This window comes from Amphibalanus amphitrite, unplaced genomic scaffold (genome assembly GCF_019059575.1).
Source record: "Amphibalanus amphitrite isolate SeventyFive unplaced genomic scaffold, NRLGWU_Aamphi_draft 000118F_arrow, whole genome shotgun sequence".
Taxonomy (NCBI): domain Eukaryota; kingdom Metazoa; phylum Arthropoda; class Thecostraca; order Balanomorpha; family Balanidae; genus Amphibalanus; species Amphibalanus amphitrite.
Window position 1 is genome coordinate 72,322 of NW_024881613.1, and position 24,388 is coordinate 96,709.

General features: G+C 46.6%; 2 protein-coding genes across 2 annotated transcripts in view; one reads left to right on the forward strand and one right to left on the reverse strand.

Moving 5' to 3' along the window:
* Nucleotides 1-7,237: 7,237 nt before the first annotated feature.
* On the forward strand, nt 7,238-9,949 carry LOC122381307 (troponin T, cardiac muscle isoforms-like). Its single transcript, XM_043365314.1, has 2 exons — nt 7,238-7,599; nt 8,010-9,949. The coding sequence occupies exon 2, from the start codon at nt 8,018-8,020 to the stop codon at nt 9,071-9,073; it is 1,056 nt and encodes a 351-aa protein (XP_043221249.1). The 5' UTR covers nt 7,238-7,599; nt 8,010-8,017; the 3' UTR covers nt 9,074-9,949.
* An 8,443-nt stretch (nt 9,950-18,392) lies between these two features.
* Nucleotides 18,393-24,388, reverse strand: part of LOC122381312 (heparan sulfate 2-O-sulfotransferase pipe-like) — a 32,703-nt gene continuing 26,707 nt past the window's right edge. The window contains exons 7-9 of the mRNA XM_043365319.1: nt 23,159-23,268; nt 21,685-21,839; nt 18,393-19,519 (exon numbers count right to left, since the gene is read on the reverse strand). Of these exons, the coding sequence (XP_043221254.1) occupies nt 19,356-19,519; nt 21,685-21,839; nt 23,159-23,268 (429 nt within the window). The 3' untranslated portion in view covers nt 18,393-19,355. The remainder of the gene's footprint in view (nt 19,520-21,684; nt 21,840-23,158; nt 23,269-24,388) is intronic.

A 24,388-nucleotide genomic window follows, 5' to 3' on the forward strand; every position in this document is an offset into this window, starting at 1 on the left:
TCGATGATATTCTCCCTAAATTGGTATAAACGTAAAAAGCTCACATATCGATCTTTAAGCTATTGATCCTGTATAGCGCTGGATCATCCGTGGTGGACATGATGACACTATTTGGATGCGTATGGTTGTCATCCGTATCAAAAGCATATCGATGTTGTTGTCATTGAAACAAGCGATCGACACAACTTGTCATTTGTCACGTGACGTCTGTCAGTTTGTCTGGAAGGGACTGATAAACAGAATGGCGTGTGTCGATATGATTGGGTCACATGGTCACAGTGATCATTCTTTATTGCTCACCTGATTCCAGTAAACACGGAGGAGACAGCTGTGAGGCGAGACGGCTGTGACGGTAGCAGACTGTGACGGTAGACGGCTGTGACGGTAGAAAACTGTGACGATACGGCTGTGACGGTAGCACCTGTGGTGCTGGTCACACCGTGACGGTAGTGTCTGTGACACTGGTCACCCCGCTCCCGTTGGCTGAGAGTCACAGCGTCGGACACGCACGTTCGTCGCGGACGGTGGATAATCCACAGAGACTGTCCCTTCCCCGCCGACGGCTGGCGCGCTACTGCCGCTGCCGCCGTCTGCCCGCTGCGCCGGGGACGAGACGCCCCGACGCTGCCCTGGAGCGGGGGAGAGGACAGGGGACAGGGGACGGAGGTGGAGGAAGGACTGAGGACAGAAGATAGAGGGATAGAGGGTAGATGACAGAGGACAGGGGGATTGAGGGGAGGGGAGAAGAACGGAGGACAGGGGACGGAGGGATTGAAGACTGAGGACAGGGGGATAGAGGACAGGGGATGAAGAGTTTGGAGGACTAAAGACAGAAGATAAAGGACAGAGGACAGGGGGACAGAGGATAGAGGAATAGACGACTGAGGGACAGAGGACAGAGAACAGGGGGCAGGGGATATAGGACAGGGGAACAGAGAGACCAAAGAATCTAGGGACAGAAGATTTTCAGCAGAGAAAAAAATAAACAAATATACAAAAGGGCAGGGCGGGAGACGGACGGTGTTGGTGGGGCATGTTCTGATACACAGCGGGACACGTGTGTTCGTCGGACTGTCAGCACGCCGCTGTCGCTCCGTTCAAGTCGCTGTCCCCGCAGAGCTGCTGACGGCTGGGTGATCTACTGCCGGTGTCGAACAGGGCACCTCCTGCCGGGTGATGGGTGATACGGTACCGGTGCTGGGTGATACAGCACGAGTCATTTGGCTGCACCCATGTCCCATAGACAAACTTTTGTGGCTTTTTGTTTTACTCGTACAGTCTACATATTATAGTTGATGCAAAATGTGTGTTTCCATAGTGCAAACTTCTCAGGAGAAGATGAGATGATTGCTGAAATGATAAATATTGCCACAATTGCCGTCGTCTTCATAATGGGCTGTTGAAAAGTCTATGATCGCGAGAATACTTCATCTGCCGCTTTGATTTTACAAAATGTTTTTATGGTATTTGGCTCATTTTCCAAATAACTAAATGACAGCTTATGCCATCAGAGGATGCTTTCACACTTACAACACGCAAGCCCCAAACGAGATAATCGCATCGCTTTAACTTTTGCCAAATGCGAAACAATTTGTAGCCTCATATACCAGAGTCCCACGCTGATGCCTGCTGCAAATGACGCTATTGCGAACGAAAATGTCTGCACACTTTTCTTTCTGGTAGGTACACACATCCATTAATTTAAATAATATGTACATATATATGCGTGATATAACTGAGCAAGCAAAAAAAAAAAACAGAGTTAGCCAGCGCACAGTTTGCAGAGTTCCGCGCTCTCACGCCAATGTGTTTCGGACGCCATGCGCTAATTACAGTGCTCGTAAGTCATGGCTGACAGGACGCTAACCAGCCAGGATCCACCGAGATCTGGCTCCACAAAGCCAGACTGATGGACAGAGATAAGGCACATTTCGTGACACTTGTGCCGGGCTTAGCCAGGTGGCGGCCGATGGGCCCCCATGGCTACTGTTCAGGGACGCTCTCACTGTGCTACTGCAGTCACAGTCAGGGACAGTCGGGAATGCGTCAGTCAATCACTCACTGTTCCCACCAATAGATGAGGCATGAGCTGCACCCCAGCAGTGTCGTCTGCACTGCAAACAGCCACTCATGACCTTCGTAAGTGGTACCGAGCTGATCGCTCCCTGCCAAGTTTCGTCCTCAATGTCTAATAGGCGTTTATGTTTCACGTGTGATTTACCTCACGTCACATATAATTGTGCATTGTGCCATTGTTGTTTGGCCTGTACGGCACAGGTAATGAGCCAGTCGCCGGGGCGGGGGTCCTGTACCACAGGAGCTGTGTGCCCTCCGCCCTCTGTGCCGTCTGTAGAACCGTGTTTGGAGGACGGCAGTAGCGGCTGTCGTGTGTTTTAAACACTAAATAGGGATTCCCAGTCGGCTACGGTCGTTTGACCGAGAAAAATCGACAGAGCGGTTACCAGCCGACCACAGACTGGGGAGCGACTATCAATAATACGGTAACTCAGGTATCTATTGATAAGACAGGTGTCAACACAAGCAGAAGTAAACAAAGGAAGTGAAACAACACTTACTTGTCGTAATGCTCCAACATTCGTACCATTAGTGAATATATTGATAAGTGCATAATTCCATGGATAAGAAATTCTAGCTTTAACCTAAACCCAATTCACATTTCACTTGTATATTGTATAACGTACCTATGTACTTCGAGACTCTGTTTACTTCTGACAACGATCATTAAATACAAATAGTCTTGCCACTCTACCACGTTAAAAAAAGAGTCAAATTCCTGGGATCGTACGGTACCATCGGATTTTGTACCTCGCATGCGTCGGAATATGACCTCGAGTACGTTCGCTGTCATCCGCTTTGGTTTGGAAGCTGGAGATAAAACTTTTATGTGGCACTCAGTTATACCTGCGACCTTGGCTTCCAGCTTATCGGTCGGTGACAGCAATGCGCAGATGAGTTTACCGTTCAATGCACCGATGGAAATGGAAAATCGATGCTATAGTTCGTTTTTTTTCAAAAGGACTCTGGCTCCAAGTACGTTTTTCGAAAAAGCACGCGTTTTGGCGACCAAAACGAGCAAAAACTGAACCTGAGAAACTCGAACGTCGCCTTATTTTAACATGTGAAATATTCCCAATAATTTTCATACGTGCATTTTGGAACCAGATATGGGAACAGTGGTGACGTCATGCTGTCAAACTTGTATTGCAATGTAACGTATAACTATCATGGACGAAACCGCTTACTCGATTATAACCTCGGCAACAGTGAAAAACGAAGTTTCCCCCAAAACCGTCGAAACTTTGTCCCATCGTACGGACATTGGGTGCCTGCTGCCACCAGTGACGTCATCATAGTATGCTAATTTTTCCAGACACAATTTCCGGGTACTTACCGTGCACAATTTGAAATCGAATATTTTTTCGGTAAGAAATTCTTGGCCAGACGCTGAAGCTGCCAAAACTCACGTGAGAGGTTCGATAAGGAACTTGGAGCCAGCGTCCTTTTGAAAAAAAAAAACGAACTATAATTCTTGCGTTAACGTTCATTCCATACAGGTTATAGCTTACGATTTGCTATTTCCGCTATGCAGGTACATATGGAATGGAATGGAATCCGAGAAGACGTATCAGTCCGACAAGGTTTTCCTTAGCAAAATACACATTGTTAAATGTGCTTACAATTTACATAACTATTTGTAATTAACCGAGATGTTGGTAGGTGTTGTTAAAACTAACATATTTGCTGAAGCTTTCAGAGGTCCGTCAGTGTGAAATACAGGCAACTGCTTTTTAACAGTTACGTGTTTATCGACAAAAAGTTTTTCTTTGTATGCTCTTTTTTGTGTGGTTTCACTATACAAATGCAATGATGAAACCCGTTTAGTGTTCTTCCGTGCCAAAAGACGTGTTCCTTTGAGAGTCCATGTCCTGCATTGAATGAAAAGCATACAGTTCCTCGACAGAAATGCAATCTTTCATTTTTCAAATTCCTCATTCTGGTTCTTTGTTATAAAAGTCAACTTTGCGTTCGCTTTCATTTACAACAGGACGCCAAATCAACGGAAGGTATGAAATAAACTTGGTCGTATTCAGCTCTGGACTCTGGGTTTCTTTTGAACTGCGCTTCAGTTGAACACAGTAGCCGAATTCCAAGAACTCACAGAGCAGCGGCGGTGGCCGCGTCTCGTTCAGTGTCGACCTCACCGCGTCAGCAGCTGTCCAGTACCAGCGTGACCTGTCGGCGCCGCGCCGAATCGGGCAGGCCACAGCCGCCGCCGAGACGCCCACCTATATGCGGCCGCCGACTGCCAGACCCCACACGGAGTGCCAGGGACACCGCGCCGCGGCTGCTGTCATCGTCCCGTCCCGTCGCCGTTTTTCTGGTGTCTGCCAGGTCACGAACGTTGACCGCAGGTGGGTGGAGAAGACCAGGGCGGCCGGAGGGATCTGGAGGGTTTTACTGGGACCGGTGGGCCCATCAGGGCGTCCACCCACGAGGAACCTATCATACGGTAATGGCCAAACTTGGCCAGTGTGTTCTTGGAAACCTGTCGGCGACACATGCTGCATGGCGAGAAATTACGTCTCTTGATCTGGCAAAGAAATGAAATTATTGCTTTATTCAGCTTTCAGCCAAGACTCGTTATATCTAGAGCAGCTGCGGAAACGCAATTTACGCAATATACTGCAATGCTTCCAACTATAACCATCACCATCCATACATTTACCTTAAACTGACGAACTTCCATTTGAAGGACCGATGGTACAGAGTCGCAATATGTGAGCATCTAAATAAGAAGCAGCTCACCAGTATATCCTAATCTTCCAAAATGACGTACAAAATATCATTTTCATCTGTCACTGTTTGGCCACGTTCATCAATAAACTATGCAACTCAGGCTTCGTGCCTTATTCCAGCACGCTAATGGATTTTACTCAAAACAATATTGTCAAAATAGTAAAGAGCATACGCAATATGCATGCAAATGAGCAATGAGCTTCGCGCATATTATATTGATGGAAAATGATCAATGACATTTTGAATAAAGTGTGCGATAATTAAAAATGTTTAGAGGCCAATATCCTCTCCTCTGCGCCAGAAACGAATGTATTTACTCCAATATTTCGTTCATAATATGCACGTATACCATAATGCCTATGCTGTATACTGAAATAGCACTCCAAAGGGACGGCGCCAATACCAGAGCGGCTGCATTAAATGGCATCCCAGACCGATCCATCTTCTGGTCAGCCTGTCGTTGTGTGAAAGGTGGGCCTTCAGTTTTGTATTGTAACGAATCACACTGCCGTGAGAGGGTGTAAAAGGACTCCTTAATCGTTTTCATGACAGGTGATCTGGCGAATGCATCAAACAGTGACCAAATTTGCACCAAATCTCTTTTTCATATCTTCATATCATATACCTATTTCAGTGTTTTAATCGAAAATAATGTCTGATAATTTGATCAAATCGGCACCGTATCTGGACCAAATGTCTACCAATTGTGTACCAGTTACCTATCATGAAAACGGTTCTTGTGTAATTCACTGTTCGCGTGTCTGTTAGCTTTCCCGTCCACTGTCTCCGCCTATGATGGCAATAGCGAATCGACTTGCTTTGTCATAGACAACTTTTTGGTGATTTCAACGGAAATTTTTGTCGTTAGAACATAAAGTAAAAGTAAATATTTTATTAAAGTTCAGTCTACAGCGTCCCATTTAAAAAACGCATGAATTACGCCACATGTCGATATACAATGTCACTTACGTGGTTTCGATGTTATCGCATCAGTTTTTTTAGGACCGATGCGACTTCACTCCTTCAAAGGCGGGATCTAGTTGCATTTTAACTCAGAAAATGAGCCGAAGCTGTATATGGAAGCCATTTTCTCGGAACTACATATGTCTTAGGGCTTTTTGCGCAAAACCAAATGATGTTGTTTTGCTCGTAAATCATACAAGGTCAATCGACCGATTTAAGACCGACTTAAGTCTTTTCGTAAAAAGACAGACAATCTAAAAAGTGAAACATTTCGATAGACGGTACCGACTCTTAAATGTTTCAGATCTCGGTAAACATCGTCAATAAAATAGCTGGTGTTGATAGTCAAATTAAATCAGGGTTATCGTCAAAATATTAAAACATCTGTCAAACGTTTACTAACACACGTTGAAAACATTGGGTAAAATACTCGTCTGACTGGAATCAGCTCCCTCCCCCCAGCCGTCACCGACTGATGATGGATAGAACACTTCCCTGCCGATGTCGCTGCCGGCGGCTGGTGACTCGCCCGGCCCGGGGTTCCACCGGGGCCGGGCCGGCGGACAGGCTCTCACGGCGGGCGGCGCAGCGCTCTACCGCTCACTATTTCTGAACCGGCGCCGGGCGCCCGGCCACCGTGAGCACGTACGACGAGCTTTAATATGTGCCGGCCAGGGCTCCATCTGTGTGGGATCAACACTCCGTGACCGGGTGGAGCGGCATCAATTCGGCCGGCGGACGCGCGGCTCCCGGCTGTCACCGGCCGCTGGACCAGTGCCACTTTGGGCAGACGTCAGCGGCAGCTAAGTGCGCCATTCATGGCGAGCGAAGTCGACGAGGCGCCTAACAGTCGGTCACCTGCGCTCGGTCGGCTGGGCAGCAGCCCGGCACTAACTAGTTGGACAGCGCGGGCCCGGCTGGCAGCGGTGGCTGCATACTGACGAATGGGCGGCGGCTGGCTGGTCATTCGGGGCTCGCCAGGTCACCAGGGGAAGTTAGAAACTGCCCAACTGTGTGATGACTAAGAAGACAGACTAGGGCAGACTGGCAAATCCGTTATAAGCGAATAATAAACAACGGATACAGATTTACTAAAATAGGCTAGTGAACGGAAGCATACGGCCTTATCGAATAAAGTATAGCTGCGGATTTCGAATTTATGACGCGTCAGCACCGTCATGACTCATGACGAGTGCTTGCGAAACGTTAATTAATGCTCAAGCAAGGCTACGTAGCCGTACAACAATGCATTATGCAATACAACAGTGCAACACTCAATGCTCAGCTGTTCCACTTCCGAAATTCTTCACTCTTCGGGATCATCTCAGTAGGTAACGCATTAGTCATTACGACATAGGCCGCAACAATAGGTACGCTAAAAGCGCCATTGACCGTACGGGCAGCATGCTGACCAATATTTTTATAATTGTTGTGATAATAGCTCTCTAACCATGCTAGAGGGCCTTCAGCCATGTTAAAAGGTATCTTTCCTCTAAACATACTATTATTTGGAGCGCTAAATCTCTCATCACCCATGCCACTACAAAGATAGACCGAACGCATCTCCACTGTGAAGGATAGACAGGTGCACTCGGGCATGCATTTCGTAAATCAAAATTCAATTTCATTACCAGTCCATTTCGACAAAAATTCAGTGCCGATTACCTGTCAAAATTGGAGTGTGAAGTATCTAAATTTGCTGTGGATAAATTGTTTAGTTGATATTGTTTGGTTTTTATACCATCATAATGTCGTAGTTTATTATCAGAAAATCCCAGACGAAATTTCCAGCTCACATGTAAAACATTTATTGAAAAGGTAAGACCGATTTGTGAAAGAATTGGTAGCAATGCTTCAGGGGCGGGGGTTAAAATCTTGAGCGGGATTTAAAAAGCTTGTGGGTATATGGATAGATAAGCAATAAGCATTGATAGTAAAGTGTGTTAAACTTTAAAACATAGGGTTATTACTTATTTTCTTATGATAATTAAAGAAGCTGTATTGTATAGTTGGTGTTTATGCTCAATTATGGCTTATATCGTGCAATCCATTCAATGATTCACCTATTTCATAAACTACAGTTTTTTTAGATAATATTGACGAACCATAAAATGCATTTGAAATCAAACACTTTAACATAAATCGTCAAACGATTGCTTCCAACGAAACAATATATGCCTAGAGCCTAGAGGATCATGTTTGAACAGATTCGAGCTATTTGTCCGCAGAGCCAGCCATGTCTACGCCATCGATCAACGATGAGGCGGACAGCGAGCTCCCATCCACCGAAGTGCCGACCACGGAGTCGGAGATCAAGACGACCTCGACGGCCGGGACCGGCTCCACGGAGGACACAACGAGCGGCGCCGCCTCCGGGTCGGCCAGCACCTCCGAGTCGAGCAGCTCCGTGAAGAAGGAGTCTTCGACCACCGACGGCAGCCCCGACTCGAGCCCCACCACCACCTCGGACACCAAGGAGGCCGACGGAGGGGAGGCGGAGGAAGGAGGAGGAGGGGAGGACGAGGCGGAGGAAGCGCCGCCGCCGCCGCCGCCGAAACCCAAGCCCAAGAAGAAGTCCGCGCCGCCTCCACCGCCCGCGGGCGATGCTGGAGAGGTCGATGTCGCTGGTGACATATCGATGCAGTATGAGAAGAAGTTCAAGGACATCCTTCGCGAGAGGAGGAAGAAGGCTGAGGCGGAGCTGGCGGCAAAGAACAAGAACAAGGCGACCATCGATGAGATGAACGCCTACTACAAGGCCTGGGTGACGGCCGACTACGAAAAGCGCAAAGAGCAGCCCAAGTCGCACGAGGCGGCCAAGAAGCGGCGCCAGGACGCCGTCCGACAGAAGAAGGCCCAGGAGGCGTTCTGCACGTGGCTGCAGTACAAGAAGCAGCAGCTGAAGATGGAGAGGCGCCGGTATCGGCTGCAGCGCAAGGAGCGCCGCCAGCTGGTGCAGAAGCGGTCGCGCGCCGCCAGTGAGCGCGCCTACGAGTGCTGGCTGGCGGAGAAGCGGCGCCAGCACCGTGCCGAGGGCCGGCCGGCCGGCCACTACCCGCCCGTGGTCCACACGCGCGACATGTCCGTCCTCTACGCCAAGTCGTACAAGGCGGCGATGGAGGCGCGCGGACCACGCTGCGCCAGCGCCTCGGGCCGCCTGCAGGGAGGCAGCGAGTTCCACGACGTCGAGAACGTCTACTGTCCCGAGCACAAGACCGAGTACCGGCTGGAGACCAAGCGGACCGCCAGCGGCAGCTGCTACCGCCTCACCAGCGTGCGCAAACTGGACTGAAGCGGGCAGCGGCCAGGAAAGGAGAGGTAGTGGTGCCTGAAGGAAGTGACCTTAGATAAGAGCAGCGATCCTTCAGTCGAGTTATGGAGTGGGAATTTCGGAAGGCGCCAATATCAAAGCAGGCTTAGACTTTATTTTTCCAACGCTTCCATAATTCACTGCGTAGCTCGCTTAATCTCGAGTTACTTTCTAAATCTGTCCACTTATATTCGCCTTCTTCTCTGAAAGTTGCTAATCACTTTTTTAAATTGGATAACTCACTGCTCAAGCCTTCAGCAGTGTTCGGAGAGGCCTGATAAATACGCAGAGTCCGCTCCAAGGCATTCGGAGCATCATATTTAAATGAGACGTCCTCTTCTTGATTAAGAAACTTTGCCTTCGCACACCAAGGCGGCTAATCAGCCATCACCTTGACAAACTTTGGATAATCAAACAAACCCACATCTTGTCACTCACCTGCACTGGTGGATACCCGATAAAATTTTAACACAACCCTGTGATATATTAACGGAGTTCAACCAATACTCTGTACAAATTTCATGGATGTATAATTAAAATCGATTTACATATAGATATTCGAATAAATATTTAATGGGCCTTCTATGTGGAAGTCCATTGGGGGGTAACTGCGCAATAGATATTTTCTTGTAACCAACAACAACTCATCATGAGTGCATGGTGTTCTGTTTTTGGATATTTCATGCAATGTATTTTAGGTAGCTCTCGCCATTGCCAGAGAATGTATGTTGTATTATGTTTAAAATCGAGTTTCCTATGCATTTAGCAAGATGTTTCGACATTGAATTGAGATTGGATGAGAGTTGGGAGCACTTGTGGTCAACACGATTTTCAGGAAATACAACCTTACCAATCATTGTCCTTCCCAGACCTTCGCCATGACATCGCCGATTCACATCGATTCAGCACCGTATGCCGTTCACGGCATACGCGGTGGTGTGGAGGGAGTCTGAGAGGCCGAGGGACGCCATGTGTAGTTTCGCAGCAGAGTGCCGTGCTCTTTCCCACGAACTTCCCAGACCACTGCACCGAGACCGTTTCCTTGCACCTTCAGCACAAACTTGACCAATGTCCATTCACAGCTGTCCGCCGCGGGCGAAATTGGGAGGCCAGGGCCAACCGCACTGACCAGGAATGGTCTTAGACCATAGCTGTAGCTACGAACTGCGTTAACTTAGCACTGCCGGAAAACCGAATTCACCGTGGGATCATCTATGGCAGGATCGCACTTTCACATGCATTCATATGCTGGCCCTTAGCTGAAATGAGCAGTCCAAGGCAGTGAGTACACATTATTTTACAAAACACAATGCGAATTATACATTAGCCCTCGCCCGTAAACGGTGTTTTGCCACCTTCGCCCATGCAGGGGGGTGGTGGTGCGACCCCCCCCCCCCCTGGCGTTTGAAAACGGAGCGTCGTAGAGCTTAGCGGAAAAACCAACGGGTTGCTCTCAACGAGATCTCGCGATTGGTGGTATATTTTTTGGTCCTAGGTCAACATTTGACCTACTTATGACCGGTCAAAGGTCAAATTTTCGGAAAAATCTCACTTTTTCAGATTTCCGCGCCGATTGCGGCAAAACGGTAAGAGATATCGACTTGAAACCTTCACTATCGTGATCCTTGATCAATTCTCTATCGTTTGGTGTGTATTTCGATGTCATAACTCTAAAAATGATGCGTTGGGAGCATTGGAAGTCTGCAAGGTCATTTGCGCATTGGGTCACGTCAGGCGTGTGACGTCACTGACCTGACCCTGACCCAAAATGGACTACAAGAAACAACCGACGATGCTTGAAATGGATAGCAAATTCGAATTCAGGGCATCAAAATACCCCGAAAAGGCATACAAGTGCAAGAAGTCATTACAGGTCAACCGAGGTCACTGACCTGACCTTGACCTTTAGTAACCTTGAAAAGGTCAACGGACATTGTGCCAATGTCAAATCAGCCAGTCATGATTCTAAAACAATCCATCAGTGTGTCAGGTCAGTCGGCATTTATACCAATGTGAAGCAATCTCCAATTTAGCGTAAATCTGGCCGGAGGTTGTTCCCTTTATGACGTCATAACTCCGTGACCTGACATGACCTTGACAAAAAAATACCAAAAGTTGCGCAAAGAATGCCCCATAGGGTACTGAAAATTTGAGCAGGCTATCTGAAACGGTTCGGCGTGTAGCTAAGAAAAACCTCAGGGGGGGTTGCACCAACCCCCCCCCCCCCCCTACATTGGCGAGGGTTAGACCATTATGGTAACTGGTAGGTGGAAGGGCCCATCAACTAGCATAGATGGCGACACAAGTATGGCGCTGAGTAGCGGTGGACTTTGGAGTGGCTGAGAGGCAAAACTCATTAACTGTGCGTTAATTGGACGATAATTAGAGCCGTCCTTAATAAGCGCATCGCCGTGGACGTTTGATAAATATGCCTGATGGAAAAATGCACCAGGCTGCTACGCACTTTTTAAATTAAATCATAATTTTTATCATGATCGCCCGGATGCCCTCCACCCGGGCGTTTTTGGCCACACCTGCCAGTTTTTTTGCGAGTGCAAAGAAAACCGCGGGGCACAGGTCCGCAAAACTTGGTGTAGCTTATGCTACATCAATTTCGCATTGTGTGTAATATTTTTGACCCAAGGTCACATAAGGTCATGTCACCAGGTGAAGTGACCATGCCTCTAAAAAAAACTGTTATTCAGTCCTTTTTTCAGTATATATGTACCTACAATGTATGTACATACATCCCAGAAGTTTGAAACTTAGGTTGTTGCATGAGGCAATTAGTACCAACAATGTGCATGTCTCAGAATTTCGGTATCGGTGACCTAAGGTCAGGGGCCAATTTTGTGACCTCTCCATTATAAGTCAATGGGAGAAAATTGAAATGCTTTCCTTTTGGCCGTAAACACCCTTAAATGTCGGGACGCAGGGGCAGGTGAACATGACACAGAGGTGAATAATGGGCATCGAATAACAACATATCCTAACGTATCCCGTTCTCCCCTGCGAACTGGGACGCACTATGGCGCCGTCCGGGCCGACGCCGAGTCACGTTTCCGGGCTATTCGTGATTATAAACGTGCCAGCATGTGAATTGATGCTCGTCGTAATAAATTATGATAGATACCAAGGTCACCTGAAGGTCAGGTCAAAGTCATTGACCTCAATTGACCTTGGTTCACTTTCCAGCTTATCAAGTTTTTATGGTAGCTTTTGGAACTGATTTCGATTTAACCCGCGCGGGGCTGGGGGGGTAAATTTTACCCCCCCCCCTCGCGAATTTTTGCGATATCTCAAAAACGGCGGCGCGCAGCGCCGCCAAACTTTCAGTACCTTTTCTTACATCAATTTGACACGTTCCCTGATAATTTGAGCGAAATCCGTCGGAAACTTTTTGAGAAATTGACGTTTTAGTGACGTCATGTTCACCATTTTCGCCTCAAAAACGGCAAAAGTTCAAACGCCGCTAACATCTTCATTTTTAAAGGAATCAAGACGTAACATAAAAGGTTATACGTAATTTTACTTTGTCTATCAAATGGCTATCTCGTTTTTTGAAAATTTTGGATTTTGGCCTAATTTTTTTCAAAAAACTGACTTTTTTGGGAAAATTATTATAAAATCCAAAATTTTGAGTCTATCGATAAAACCAGAATATATGTCAGAGAAGTGGTCTATGTGCACCTACATACCAAATTTTAGAAGAATCGGTTCAAAAATGTGGGAGTTATTCAAAATTTTATGACGTCACGACACACAATTTTTTTGAAAAATGAATTTTTTGGAAGTTCTAGACCTCGTACGGAAACAAAAATAGCACCATTCGATTCGCCGTGAAAAACGGCATCAGATAGACACCTTTTTAGGCCTTAACAACCAACTTCAAAATTTGACCTCACTTGACCTGACCTTGACCTGACCTCGACCTGAAATTCATCCAGAGGTGGTCCATATCACTTATTGAGTGTGCCTATTGAATTCTATGAGTAAAATGACCCATAAAACATGTGTCGCACATGCCCTTTTCTATATTTTGTTTTTTGGTGACCTGACCTGACCTGACCTGACCTTGACCTTGACCTCTGAATGATATTGTATGCAACGAATATTGTCTTGGTAGCCTAAGAACACGTTTTGGGCGATCAGTCTCAGTCCATGACTCCATTCTTCGGCAACTACGGTGCAAGGCCGATACTGTAGAAACTTGCAATTTGTACCCTTGACCTGACCTTGACCTTGACCTCAAACTTTAAATTAAGTACATGTTTTTAGTAGTTCGTGATGAGAGCTTTCGATTGGCGTTTGAATTTTCCAAATCGGACCATTAGTTCGGGAGATAACAGGGGGGGTAAAATTTACCCCCCCCCCCCCAGCCCCGCGCGGGTTAAGGACCCATTTGAACATCTGAGAAGTAATGCTGATGTCTATTTAACTTGGTTCGCTTATATATCTTATATATATAAAAATCTTCAAACATTTGAAATAAAAAGCATAGCACAAATTACATGGATAAATCAAATGTTTAACACCGTTGACCGATTTCAAATATCTCATCAACTTTCGGAAAAAGTCGCCTCGAATATTGTTGAACACCGCATGACGTCATAAACTGACGTAACTGTAACAGCTACCTGCTACATTGTTGACTTGAGACCAATTTAGGTCCGATATTCGGAATCAGGGCGGTGAAGAGCCCCTTATCAATTATTTTCGTTAACATCTGAGGTGGTACCGTGTACACCAGTGGTTTAGTTGGCATGAAATGACCCTGGTATAGTTTTATAACATATTGTACCTAACTGCCATTTGATATTGCCTATTTGGGAACTTTCAGATGAACATGTTCGCATCTCGTTGCCCTGCATGCAGCATAGATATAAGGACTAGGCATAAATTTTCACCTTTTTTACTTCCCGATAAACACTGACACAATATCGTATATCCCTCGCCGGCCGAGGGGAGGGGGCGGTGTCGCTCCCCATGGGGTTTTTCGCGATAGCCCCGAACACACTGGCGATAGAGAGCTGAAACTTGGCATACCTAAACTTTGATTCAAGCCGGATCTTTTGACACCAACCGCATTTTCGAGTCAGGTCAGGTCACTGACCTATGACGGCATAAGTGAACCTCTGCACGGTCTTCAGATGTCGCAACTTCGCAACGCCCTCACAGCCAGAGGAGCTTTCACAGGGAAATGAAACTTGCAGGATCTAGTATCCATTAGGAGTCTCACAACTTGTATATCTCGGATTTTTCCTTAAGGTCATATGAGGTCAGGTCATTTTCGTAACCTCACCATTAAAGGTAGTGTGCCAGCTTTCTTGGACCGTATGGAGTTAATGGCCCAGATAAGGAGAACCGGATTTTTAGAACTTATCCATACCTTCAAAACTCATGGAAACGTCTTAAATTCTTCAAATTTTGAGTACCCCAGTGCGAAATTCGCCCCGACGGGTTGTCGGTCGTACCCCAACCACATTTCACACCACTATGAACAATAAATGCACACACTGAAATCGCTATTACCGATATGCTCATCCAATCAAGTTTCGATAAACCCGTTCATCATCATCTCCTGCGGTTTCGAACACGCCTGTTAGGTGGCTTCTGATGCTCGTCGAGGTCGGAATTTCCAAACACGCGTGGTGCGTCGGGCCGCGCGCTCTGACTTCGGCCAATAAAAATGCGTCAGCTAATCATTGTCATTTCTGCCACTTGCGTGTGGTGAAATGGGGTCATAACTGGTCATAACTTATAAGACGGCTTTTTCATATCAATTATTTTACATAAAATCATATTTCAAACCATAAATAATGTTCGACAGCCAAATAAAAGAAACAGTACCAATACGGGTTTACAGTTTAAGGCTCGACATTGTGTTGTCTACGATTAGACAGCTGATAACTCATTCCCGTACGTCGTATGGTCGTAACACTATAATGACCTTTGCTTATTGTCACAAGTGCGCCGCATTCGCGATTGTTGCCCGACGCCTGTTTGCAGGTGAGCCCACTACAGTTGTTATACATATTTAAAAACCGATTAACTTTTAGGCGAAAAAGGCACTATTCCAGGCCCATTTTTGATTTTTTTGCGATATTAGGTAAAAACAGAAGCTTCTTATCCTAGGAAAAATAAAATGGGAAATCTTTCAAAGGTGGCACACTACCTTTAACCCGCGACCGCCTGGGGGGGGGGTCGGATCCGACCCCCCCTCCGTTTTTCTTGAATAACTCATGAACCGCTTGCGCTATCAACTTGAAACTTCGCATACCTTCTCCCCCATCAATTTGACGTCTCCTGTGCAATTTTTAAGAAAAAATTTTCAAAAATTTCTGAGATATATCGATTTTAGTGATGTAACTACATGGCGTTTTCAGTCAAAAAATGATAAATGTTTGAAAAATCGCCAAAAATCGAGGTTTTAAGCAAATTGCAAATTAAGGACATGAAAAGACGCAGCTCAACGAGTTCTTTAAAATGGCTATCTCGGATTTTCCATAACATGCGTTTTTTACCCCTAAAAATTCAAAAAACTATATTTTTTTGGAAAACAGCTAATAAAATCCAAAATTTTGAGAATTTCCAAAAAACCGGAATATATGTTATAAAGCTCTATTAGAACATTAGATGTCCCAAATTTCAACTTTCTATCTTGATTTTTGACCCCCAAATTGTAAAAAATAGCTCCAACATGCATAGGGCATGGTGACGTCATAAGCATTTTCGCGAATTAGAGGCACTTCTGAACATCGCATGTGAATACAAATGGCACCACTAGATTCCTGGGACAAAGCTCGTCTAGAAAAGTGCATTTTTATGTCAAAAATAAAAAGTTGAAAAATTGACTTTTTTTCTTAGCCCTCGTTTAGTTATGTATGGTATAAACGATTTTTTATGCTTTCAATGCACACTTATCACCAGCACAGTGACTTGGGGTCACATATAACCGTTACCATCGGATTTGGCGTGAAAAATAAGCCATAAAACATGTGTCGCACGCCCATGTAGCAGAAAGTGAAAACCGTGATCTTTCGTGACCTGACCTGACCTTGACCCGTACTTAGTATGACCCCTATACGCACATGGTACCTTCACTAGGTCTTTGAGGTCATTTGTGGTGAGTTTCGAGCAGCAGCTATCGATTCCGCTGTCCGTAAGCCTAATCATGCAAAACCCCTGAATTTGACCTTTGACCTGACCTTGACCCGAAAGTTGACCTCTATCTTAAAATCTTAAAAGTGCTTTGGGAAGGTCTCGTAGAGACCTTTCGAACGCCGCCTCGCGGGGCTCGATACGACCATTGGTTCTCGAGATAACAGGGGGGGGGGTCGGATCCGACCCCCCCCCCCCAGGCTGATGTGGGTACGGAAATAGCCCAGGCGGTGCCGGGTTAAGTCAATGGGGAAAAATGAAAACTGCAATTCTGGCGTAGGGAACGATCTCCAACTACCTCAAGCATACAGAATCGTGATTTGATGTACTCTTTGCAAGATAAGAAGCGTCATTTTTGCAATGTTGACCTTACGTGACGTCATTTATGACGTCATCAAGGTCATATTAGTTTTTCGTCAATAACTTCCGATCAAATTGAGCTAGCGAGTGGGGAAAGCTACCAATGGACTCAGGAAGACCTGCCGAATCGAATGATAGCGACATGACCTCTTTCGACGAGCTTCGTGACCTGGGGGCGCTGACCTGACCGTGACCTGAGGTCAACACCCTAAGTTGACCTCACCCAAAAAAAGTATGTATATCATTCGACGTGGCTGAGAGATGCGAGCACGATGCTGCCAAGATCGCGGCTCTGCGGCCGTTTTTTTGCGAACTTATTGACCAAAAACTGAACCATACCTTGGGGCACTTGACCTGACCTCAGAGGTCACCGGTTGACCTAGGACCTTAAAATCAGGTATCAATCTCTGCGTCTCGTAACGGCGCACACGCTCGTTTTTCCGCGACGCGCTAGCTCCACCAGGGGCGAAACGGCGAGGGGGTCGTACCCCCCCCCCCCCCCCCCCGCCCTCGGCCGGCGCGTATGTAGAAAACCAATAGGTCCGACGAGGGATATATTTCTCGCGCCCCTCTGCAGTTCCATTCAGTGGCACGCATCACACCGACCAAAGTGGGGAAACGATGCTGCCTAGCCAATCACCAGTCGGCGCATGGCCGGAAACAATACTCACGGTGATCAGGGCGCCCTGCTCTCCTCGAGCGGGCTTGTGGCCACAAATAACATTACCCGGCGCCTATACCGGGAATCGGAGGCGCCCGCTGCGCAGAACGGATTGTGGATGGTGCTGGTGGTGGTGGTGGTAGTGGTGGTGCTTCGGCCGTGAGAGGGCCCGCGCTACTACTCCGACAGGGTGTGTTTTAACCGTCGCCGGCAATGTGGCCTTTCTGCGTACATCAAGGAAGTACAAATCACATAAATGCATAAACTGCGAACATATTTCCAGGCCCTCAGCGATATTTTCTAGTTTGCATAACAAGTCGTCTCAAAGATAGCGGGCCACGGTTACTGACGAATCCAGAGGGGAGAGACATTTGGACATTCGCCCCTCCCGCAGCATTCGAGCTATTGCCATGAAAAATTATCGATCTGCAGCGTTCCAAACCGCTTTCTTTTTATCCGCCAATGACCCCGAACGCCGTCCACTGACTACGGAGCCGCCTGGCATGCCCTGGCCTGTAGCCCCGTGACCGCAACACCTCCCTGCTGACCCAGAGCTACTAATGTGACCTCACTGCGACGGACACATCACCTATCTTGCTGGCCCAGAAAGACCGATGTAACCTCAACGGAACCCCGACCTCCCTTGTCGACCTAAAGCGGCGTTGGCTGCACAGAAGCTACAGTTGTGAGGCTTCTGTCCTGAAGCCCTGGCTTATAACCCGCACCGAAAGTGCTACTCACGCGTGATAGTCTCATTTGGGAAACGACCCGGCGGCTCGATTTCAATTACTCTCGGGCTACTCAATCCACCAACTGCTACGCATGTCGACGGGAGCTTGATATCCCGCATCTGAATGACAGCTCCGTCACCACGCGGATCCTGGCCGGGTCGTTTGACCGAGCCGAGCTGAGCTCAGTCCATCTGACGGGAAGGGTCGTTTGCATAGCTGCCATGAGTTATAGAGCCGTATATGGCGGCGGCAGCGACCGCTGATGTGAACTGCGGTCCTATGATTCCTTTGGAATGTCAGACACCGCAGCATAACAGTGACCTAATGGAAACCAAGCAGTCGAATATTGAAAATAGTTTCCATAACGTCAGCTTTATTGACAATCGTATTTGCCGCTTTATTGGTCAGCTTTATTGGTCGTACAGACAAAAAAGTAATTCACTGCGGGTATTGGTCGTACAGACAAAAACGTAATGCACTGCGGGGCTACAACAAGAAGACAAATACGGTGAAAATGACTTGTGGCGGGAAGGCAACAGCCAACAACTCAGTACACCACTATCAGCGATCAGCACACCTGGAAACATGGTATACAGTGACGTAAAGGCATCGCACATGGTATAACTAGTGCAAAGAGATTGGCCAGCACGATTGCTCAGCAATCACATTCAAACAACACTGCAGTGTTGTGCAGCAGGCCAACTCTAGGAATAGTGCAAAAATAACGGAAAATGCCGATGAGGTAAGCGCTCAGCTCATCTCCTCGACAGCTCGTCACCAAATGGTATAAAGGCAATAAATACTTCGTCTTTGTAGGTTGAATCTGAAGAGGGATCAAGTGCAATATTTGCAGATACTAATGCGAATAAATGTACGGAAAGCTCAGCGGTTACATCATCATTGTGCGAGCATCGTCTTGACAAGTCGACGCGTAACCGGTTTTCTAATGTTATATTCGCTAAACCAAATACTGGATTCATTAAACATACCGAAAATACAATCAAACGAATCAAAACACACATAAAAACAGCGCCGTGCCATCTGATCCTGAATGACGCACAGTGTTTAGTGCCGTGACCTTACAAGTCAGTGGACTTTTTAAAACATCTTAACCGATGTATCTGTATGCATGGGAGCTCATTGTGAGGCTACATTTTTCAATTATGCACAGGAACAAATAAATAATATCCCTTCGGTACTGTTATGCACCAAAACTGGGCAGATGCGTCCGTGAATATTCAACCGGACTTTGCCGACATGCTGTGTTCATAAACTAACACGCAGAACAGGCAAAGCGCGCCCATTAAAATATATTCCTCGCACACGTTGCGTCATTCCTGGGCGGTCCACGCTAGTCCTTGAGTGATTCATACTGGTTATACAGCCTCTGTTTCACGAAATCATAAAACTCAATTTCGGCCTGGAAGCTCTTCACCATTTTCTGTCGGAGAGCTGCTCTCAACTTGGGCTTGTAGAAGTTCTCATTTCGCAGCGTGCGATTCCTGGCCAGCTTTTCTGGAATAAAAATGGATCCGTCAATGTGAAGTTAAAAGACGCAGATGATGCTCGTCGAGGAGTCTGCCCAGGTGCACGGCGTGGCCGAGTGGTGGAGAAGTTTCGGCGGTGCCCGCCGAATCACGTTACCGAGTAACTTTCGGCTCCTGACACGCGGTGCTGAATGTTTCAGCAGAAACTGCGCTGTTTCTGCCCACCGCCGTATGAAATTGTGGCGACGCACCAGAAATAGACATTGCTACAGACTGACGTAGCACTGAGGTGGCTCATTTTAATAATGTGGCTAAGCAGTCTAATTCAAATTTACCGGCTTATAAATTTTGCGTAGCATTGCAGAAGTAATTATAACCTTTGGCGAACACGAGAAAACTCGACATTCTTCTTATAATTTGTATGTTATATCTCTAGAATAACATAGAAAATGTCTATCAACCGTACACAGAAAACGTTTGGTCGGTACCGTCAAATGGAAAGACGTGATATACCTAAGAGCGCTCTGCCAGTCCAAATCCCCGGTCGGCGGATCGGCAGCCGGCGAAGAGAGCGCTGTTTTCTGTTGACCTTCCATCTACAGCCGACACTGTCAACACACCTCGTCCCCGGTCGAAGCGGTCGATCCGGCACTCTCTGATGGAGCGCATAATGTATGACGTCACACCAGCTGACGCGACCCGACCCCGATCGGTGCCGGCTGTCGCGCCCATATCGGCGCAGAGATGACGCCGCGGAGGGAGTGGGCGACCTCCGGGTCGGGCCGCACGCCATCGCCGATTGGTCGATGTTCCAGGCTCGCTCCAATCGGTATAAAATTAATGTGCGCTGCTGCTGATTATCAATCGATACGTTAATATATATTAACACATGGTTTCCCGTGCGTAAATGGTTTTAACGCACGACGTGGATGGATTGGAGCACGAGTGTGTTAATGCACGAGTGAAACGAGTGCATTAACGCACAAGTGCTCCATTCCATCCACGAGTGCGTTAAAACCATTTATGCACGGAAACCATGTGTTAAACTAATTAATACATGCTTAACGGTGCGAATTTAAATTAAAATTAAACCTAATCCATGCCACTAAAAAGGGCCCTTTATGGGAAATCTTAGAATAAAGTCAATGACCCTTCCGAAAAACTTCAGTCGAGAAATTCATCACTGCACGCGCGTGCACCAATTTAAATTGGTGCACGGCTACCTTCGAATTAACGCACGGTTAATCTCCAGTGAACGCACCGTAAAGTATGTATTAAATATAATTATTCATCAAGTTAATCTTAAAAGAATTATCCTCAAATCTTATCTCATCACGAGCATGTCTAGAGCAGTCAGCAGTTACAGGTACAATCGAAGCCCAGAACATTTGAAATAAAATAATATATTCCTTCGGTATTTGTATGCATGACCAGCTGAGCTCTGGATGGAGAGCGGCGCGGTCCAATACAGTCCAAAAGCAGATAACAGCGCACTAACGGTCGAGCCGCCTTTCAGCGAGCTGACGATATAACCCTCGTCAGCTCCCATAGTGACAGCATCAGAGGCGCGCAAGGCCGCGACGCGAGATTGCGTGAATGGAAATTGGCCCTCCCCAGCTTACAAGGTATCATCGTTTAGAAGATGACAGCATACTGCTGGCCTTATACGAGAAGCTGCATCAGCTTTAGCCATTCATGAAAGGAGGGTGCATCTCGTGTCAAGTAGCCGGTAAGTGGGACATCAATGTAAATGGTGTAATAGATATCGCATAAACGCGACAATTAACTAAATGACATGCCCATCAGCTGAACTCTGAAGTGTAGTAAGTACCTTCTGAGCTTAGCAAAAACTAAGTAATAACAGGATAACTTATGGTCGAATACACATATGCACTAAAATGCATGCATTGTTTAGAAAGTTCAATGAAATGAGCTGTATATAACGTCGCATTGTTAAATGGCATTGGCATTGGCGCATTGGCAATGAATAACATATAAATTTGGCCCGATACAGTTTATTAATAAGCTCGGTTCATAAAAATTCATAACGCGTGAATAAAGTTTAAGAAATGTCGGTAATCTATACCCAATATCTAGAAGTATGTCCCCACTTGTTGATCAATTATTCCGCTAAAACAGACCATCCACCGGTCCTGTGCGCTGGACGGTCTCAGCGGCGCAGTACCAACTCACCCCGGTAGATGTCACTGGCTCCGGCGAAGAAGCGCGGCACCAGCCGCTCCATGACTGCGAGCGAGACGTCCCAATCCTCAAGCAGGCCAACGACCGCGTATTGCTCCTCCACGACCCGCTTGGCCTCCTGCAGGGCGGCCTGGCTGCCCAGCCGTCTGAGGATATAGCAAATCAGTGTCAACGACAGATCGGCGCTCGATATTTTCCAGCAGTTTCTATATCAACTAGCGAGTAAGTGGGTTATATGCGATGGGTGATCGAATCACTAGAAAGATCAGCGGCCAGCGACATACGGAGGGACCAGCGACGGCAGGTGATTGTCTCCGGTGTCGAGGTCAAAGGTCACCAGTTTCAGCTCACCAGTCAGCTGAAACGTAACTTGCTACAGCTTCCTGCTCTGCTCTAACGGATTATGTGTCACGAGCCGCAAACTCTCTGAGGTTGTGAGAGCTAATTTAGTGGGCAAAGGTCAAGATCAGTGAATAAAGCCGTCAATCACGGTAGATGGGTCCAGGATCATAGGAGTTATGATCAATGAAATACCAAGAGTCAAGACTAAGAGTCATGAGTTACGAGTCATAACGCATATCACCATGGTTGTGAGTAACGAATCGAGAGCTACATTTTTGTCACGATTTCCTGAGATCTACTAAATTGCGAGCCGCGGGGTCTGTGACACAGAAATGGGTGTTAATAAGCCGGCCTCAACAGGACACTCGTTATGCTGCAGATAGTAGGTAACAAACTGTTGTGTTTAAGGCAAAATGTCGTTGTTCCAGCAAGGACAAAGAACGACCTTCGAGACTTGAGTCATTGGGGGAGTTGAATTTTCAGAGTCAGGGGCAATAAACTCAAAAGTATCTTGACTGTTGTGATGAAAGTAGATTAGCGGGATACGAAAGATGGGCCGGAACTGAATATTAAAGTGAATGGCTTGAAATGTTTGCTTTGCTTTGTTTCGCAACTCCGTCACCGGTCAAAATATAAAGATATTGAAAATATACAAAAACGAGGCAAATGAGCTTGGCAGCGCTCAGGTAACTAAATATCGGAGGCAGCGTTCAGGTATCCCGTCTGAGGTGAATGGAATTATCGCGTGACTACCGGGAGGCGAGGCGGGATAGGCCCAGTTATCAGAGGTAGGGGCTGATATTTGGGGTAAGTTATTTGGGGTAATGGTGCGGTGTTTGGGCCGGAAAAATTGAGTTACGGTGCACAAGAACTTGTGAGGGGACAGGGGGAAATACTAAAAAAGATAGCTCGTCTGGATCGGAAGGTAAAAAAAAAAAATGTGTCTGTTTTCTACCTATGGAAATCCGTGACTTTAGCGGCTAAGAATGTTATGCCGTTTGCAGTGAATAAGTACTCATGTGGAGCATTTTCCATGATCACTAGCAACAATCCCATGTAATTGTAAAAGTGGCCAATCCTTAGCGTTTATCCTTGCCCGATGGTCCCCATCCACCGAACTCACGCGCACTCTGAAGAGTAGGTGCAGAACGCCTGCGTCGGGTGGCCGATACGGCTGGTGCCCTCGTCATAGTTGCATTCAGGGTCCTTCGACTCGTGGCACGTTTCGAAGTTCTGTGGATGAGAAGGTCTGTTAGTTTGTGGCGTTCTAGCTCACATTCGAGCATCAAAGAATGGGTTAGAAAGTGATAAACATGAAAAGATTATCCTTTTGATAATAAGTGCACACTGCACATCAACATCATCAGTGAGGAGCGTGTGAATTGGTCGTCCGACGCTCGTAACGTTTTAATTTCACCGTGGTTCTCAATTCTAGCCTTATCTCTCAGCATGTGTCATATTTGAAGAGATGCACCTCTGTCTATTCAAGCGCAGGTAGTCAAATACATAGGCGGCAGAACGGGGGGGGGGGGGGCACCGGGGCACCGTGCCCCCTTGATTTTGCTATTTTTACATTAGCCCTATGGACGTTGTATGGACTATGGAAAGAATAAGCCGAAACACATGCTTTTATAATAATTTTTCAGGTGTCGTGTAGCGTCAGAGATGTGATGTTTCAGCATTTAATAATATCTTAACTATTGTGAATGGCATAAAAAAAATTACAAACATTTCACACTTTATCTCTGAATAATAATTTAAAGTATCGAGTGACTAAAGCAAGTTAGTCTAACTTACATTTTTTTGTATGAGTCAATTTTGAATATCTAAACTCATGAATTTATCTACGATGGTATTTTGTTATGAAATATTGAATGAGAGCCCGTTACTGAGGCATCTTTTTGCATAGCGTGTCTGTTTATTGATAGACCCGTGGTATTCGTGTCCCTGGAGTGAATAACACATGGGGAGCAGGACTACGCCAAGAAAAGCACAGGACGTCACCCATCTGGAAACATACATCAAGGGGAGATATTTTATACCAACGAGTCGCAGCGCGACATCGATGTTGTTTGTTTGTTTCCTTTGCGAATCTAGCGGAACAATGTTAGAGACTGAGCGTTCAGCGTGTCGGAGCGGCAGATCAAGGATTCTGTTCCTCCCACTGTCCCTGGCCTTCTCATGCGCAGCAGCTGCGCTTATATTAACCTTCGCCCCAGTGGGGGGGGGGGGGCATATGTTACCACCCTGTCACGTTTTTTGCGTGTAAATAAAAAACCGCGGCGCGTAGCGCCGCGCCGCTTGGGGTAGCTTTTGGTACATCAATTTTGGATAATGTGTGAAATTTTTGACC

What these genes read in the sequence shown, in the direction of transcription:
- LOC122381307 (XM_043365314.1), top strand. Translation starts at nt 8,018, where the DNA reads ATGTCTACGCCATCGATCAACGATGAGGCGGACAGCGAGCTCCCATCC.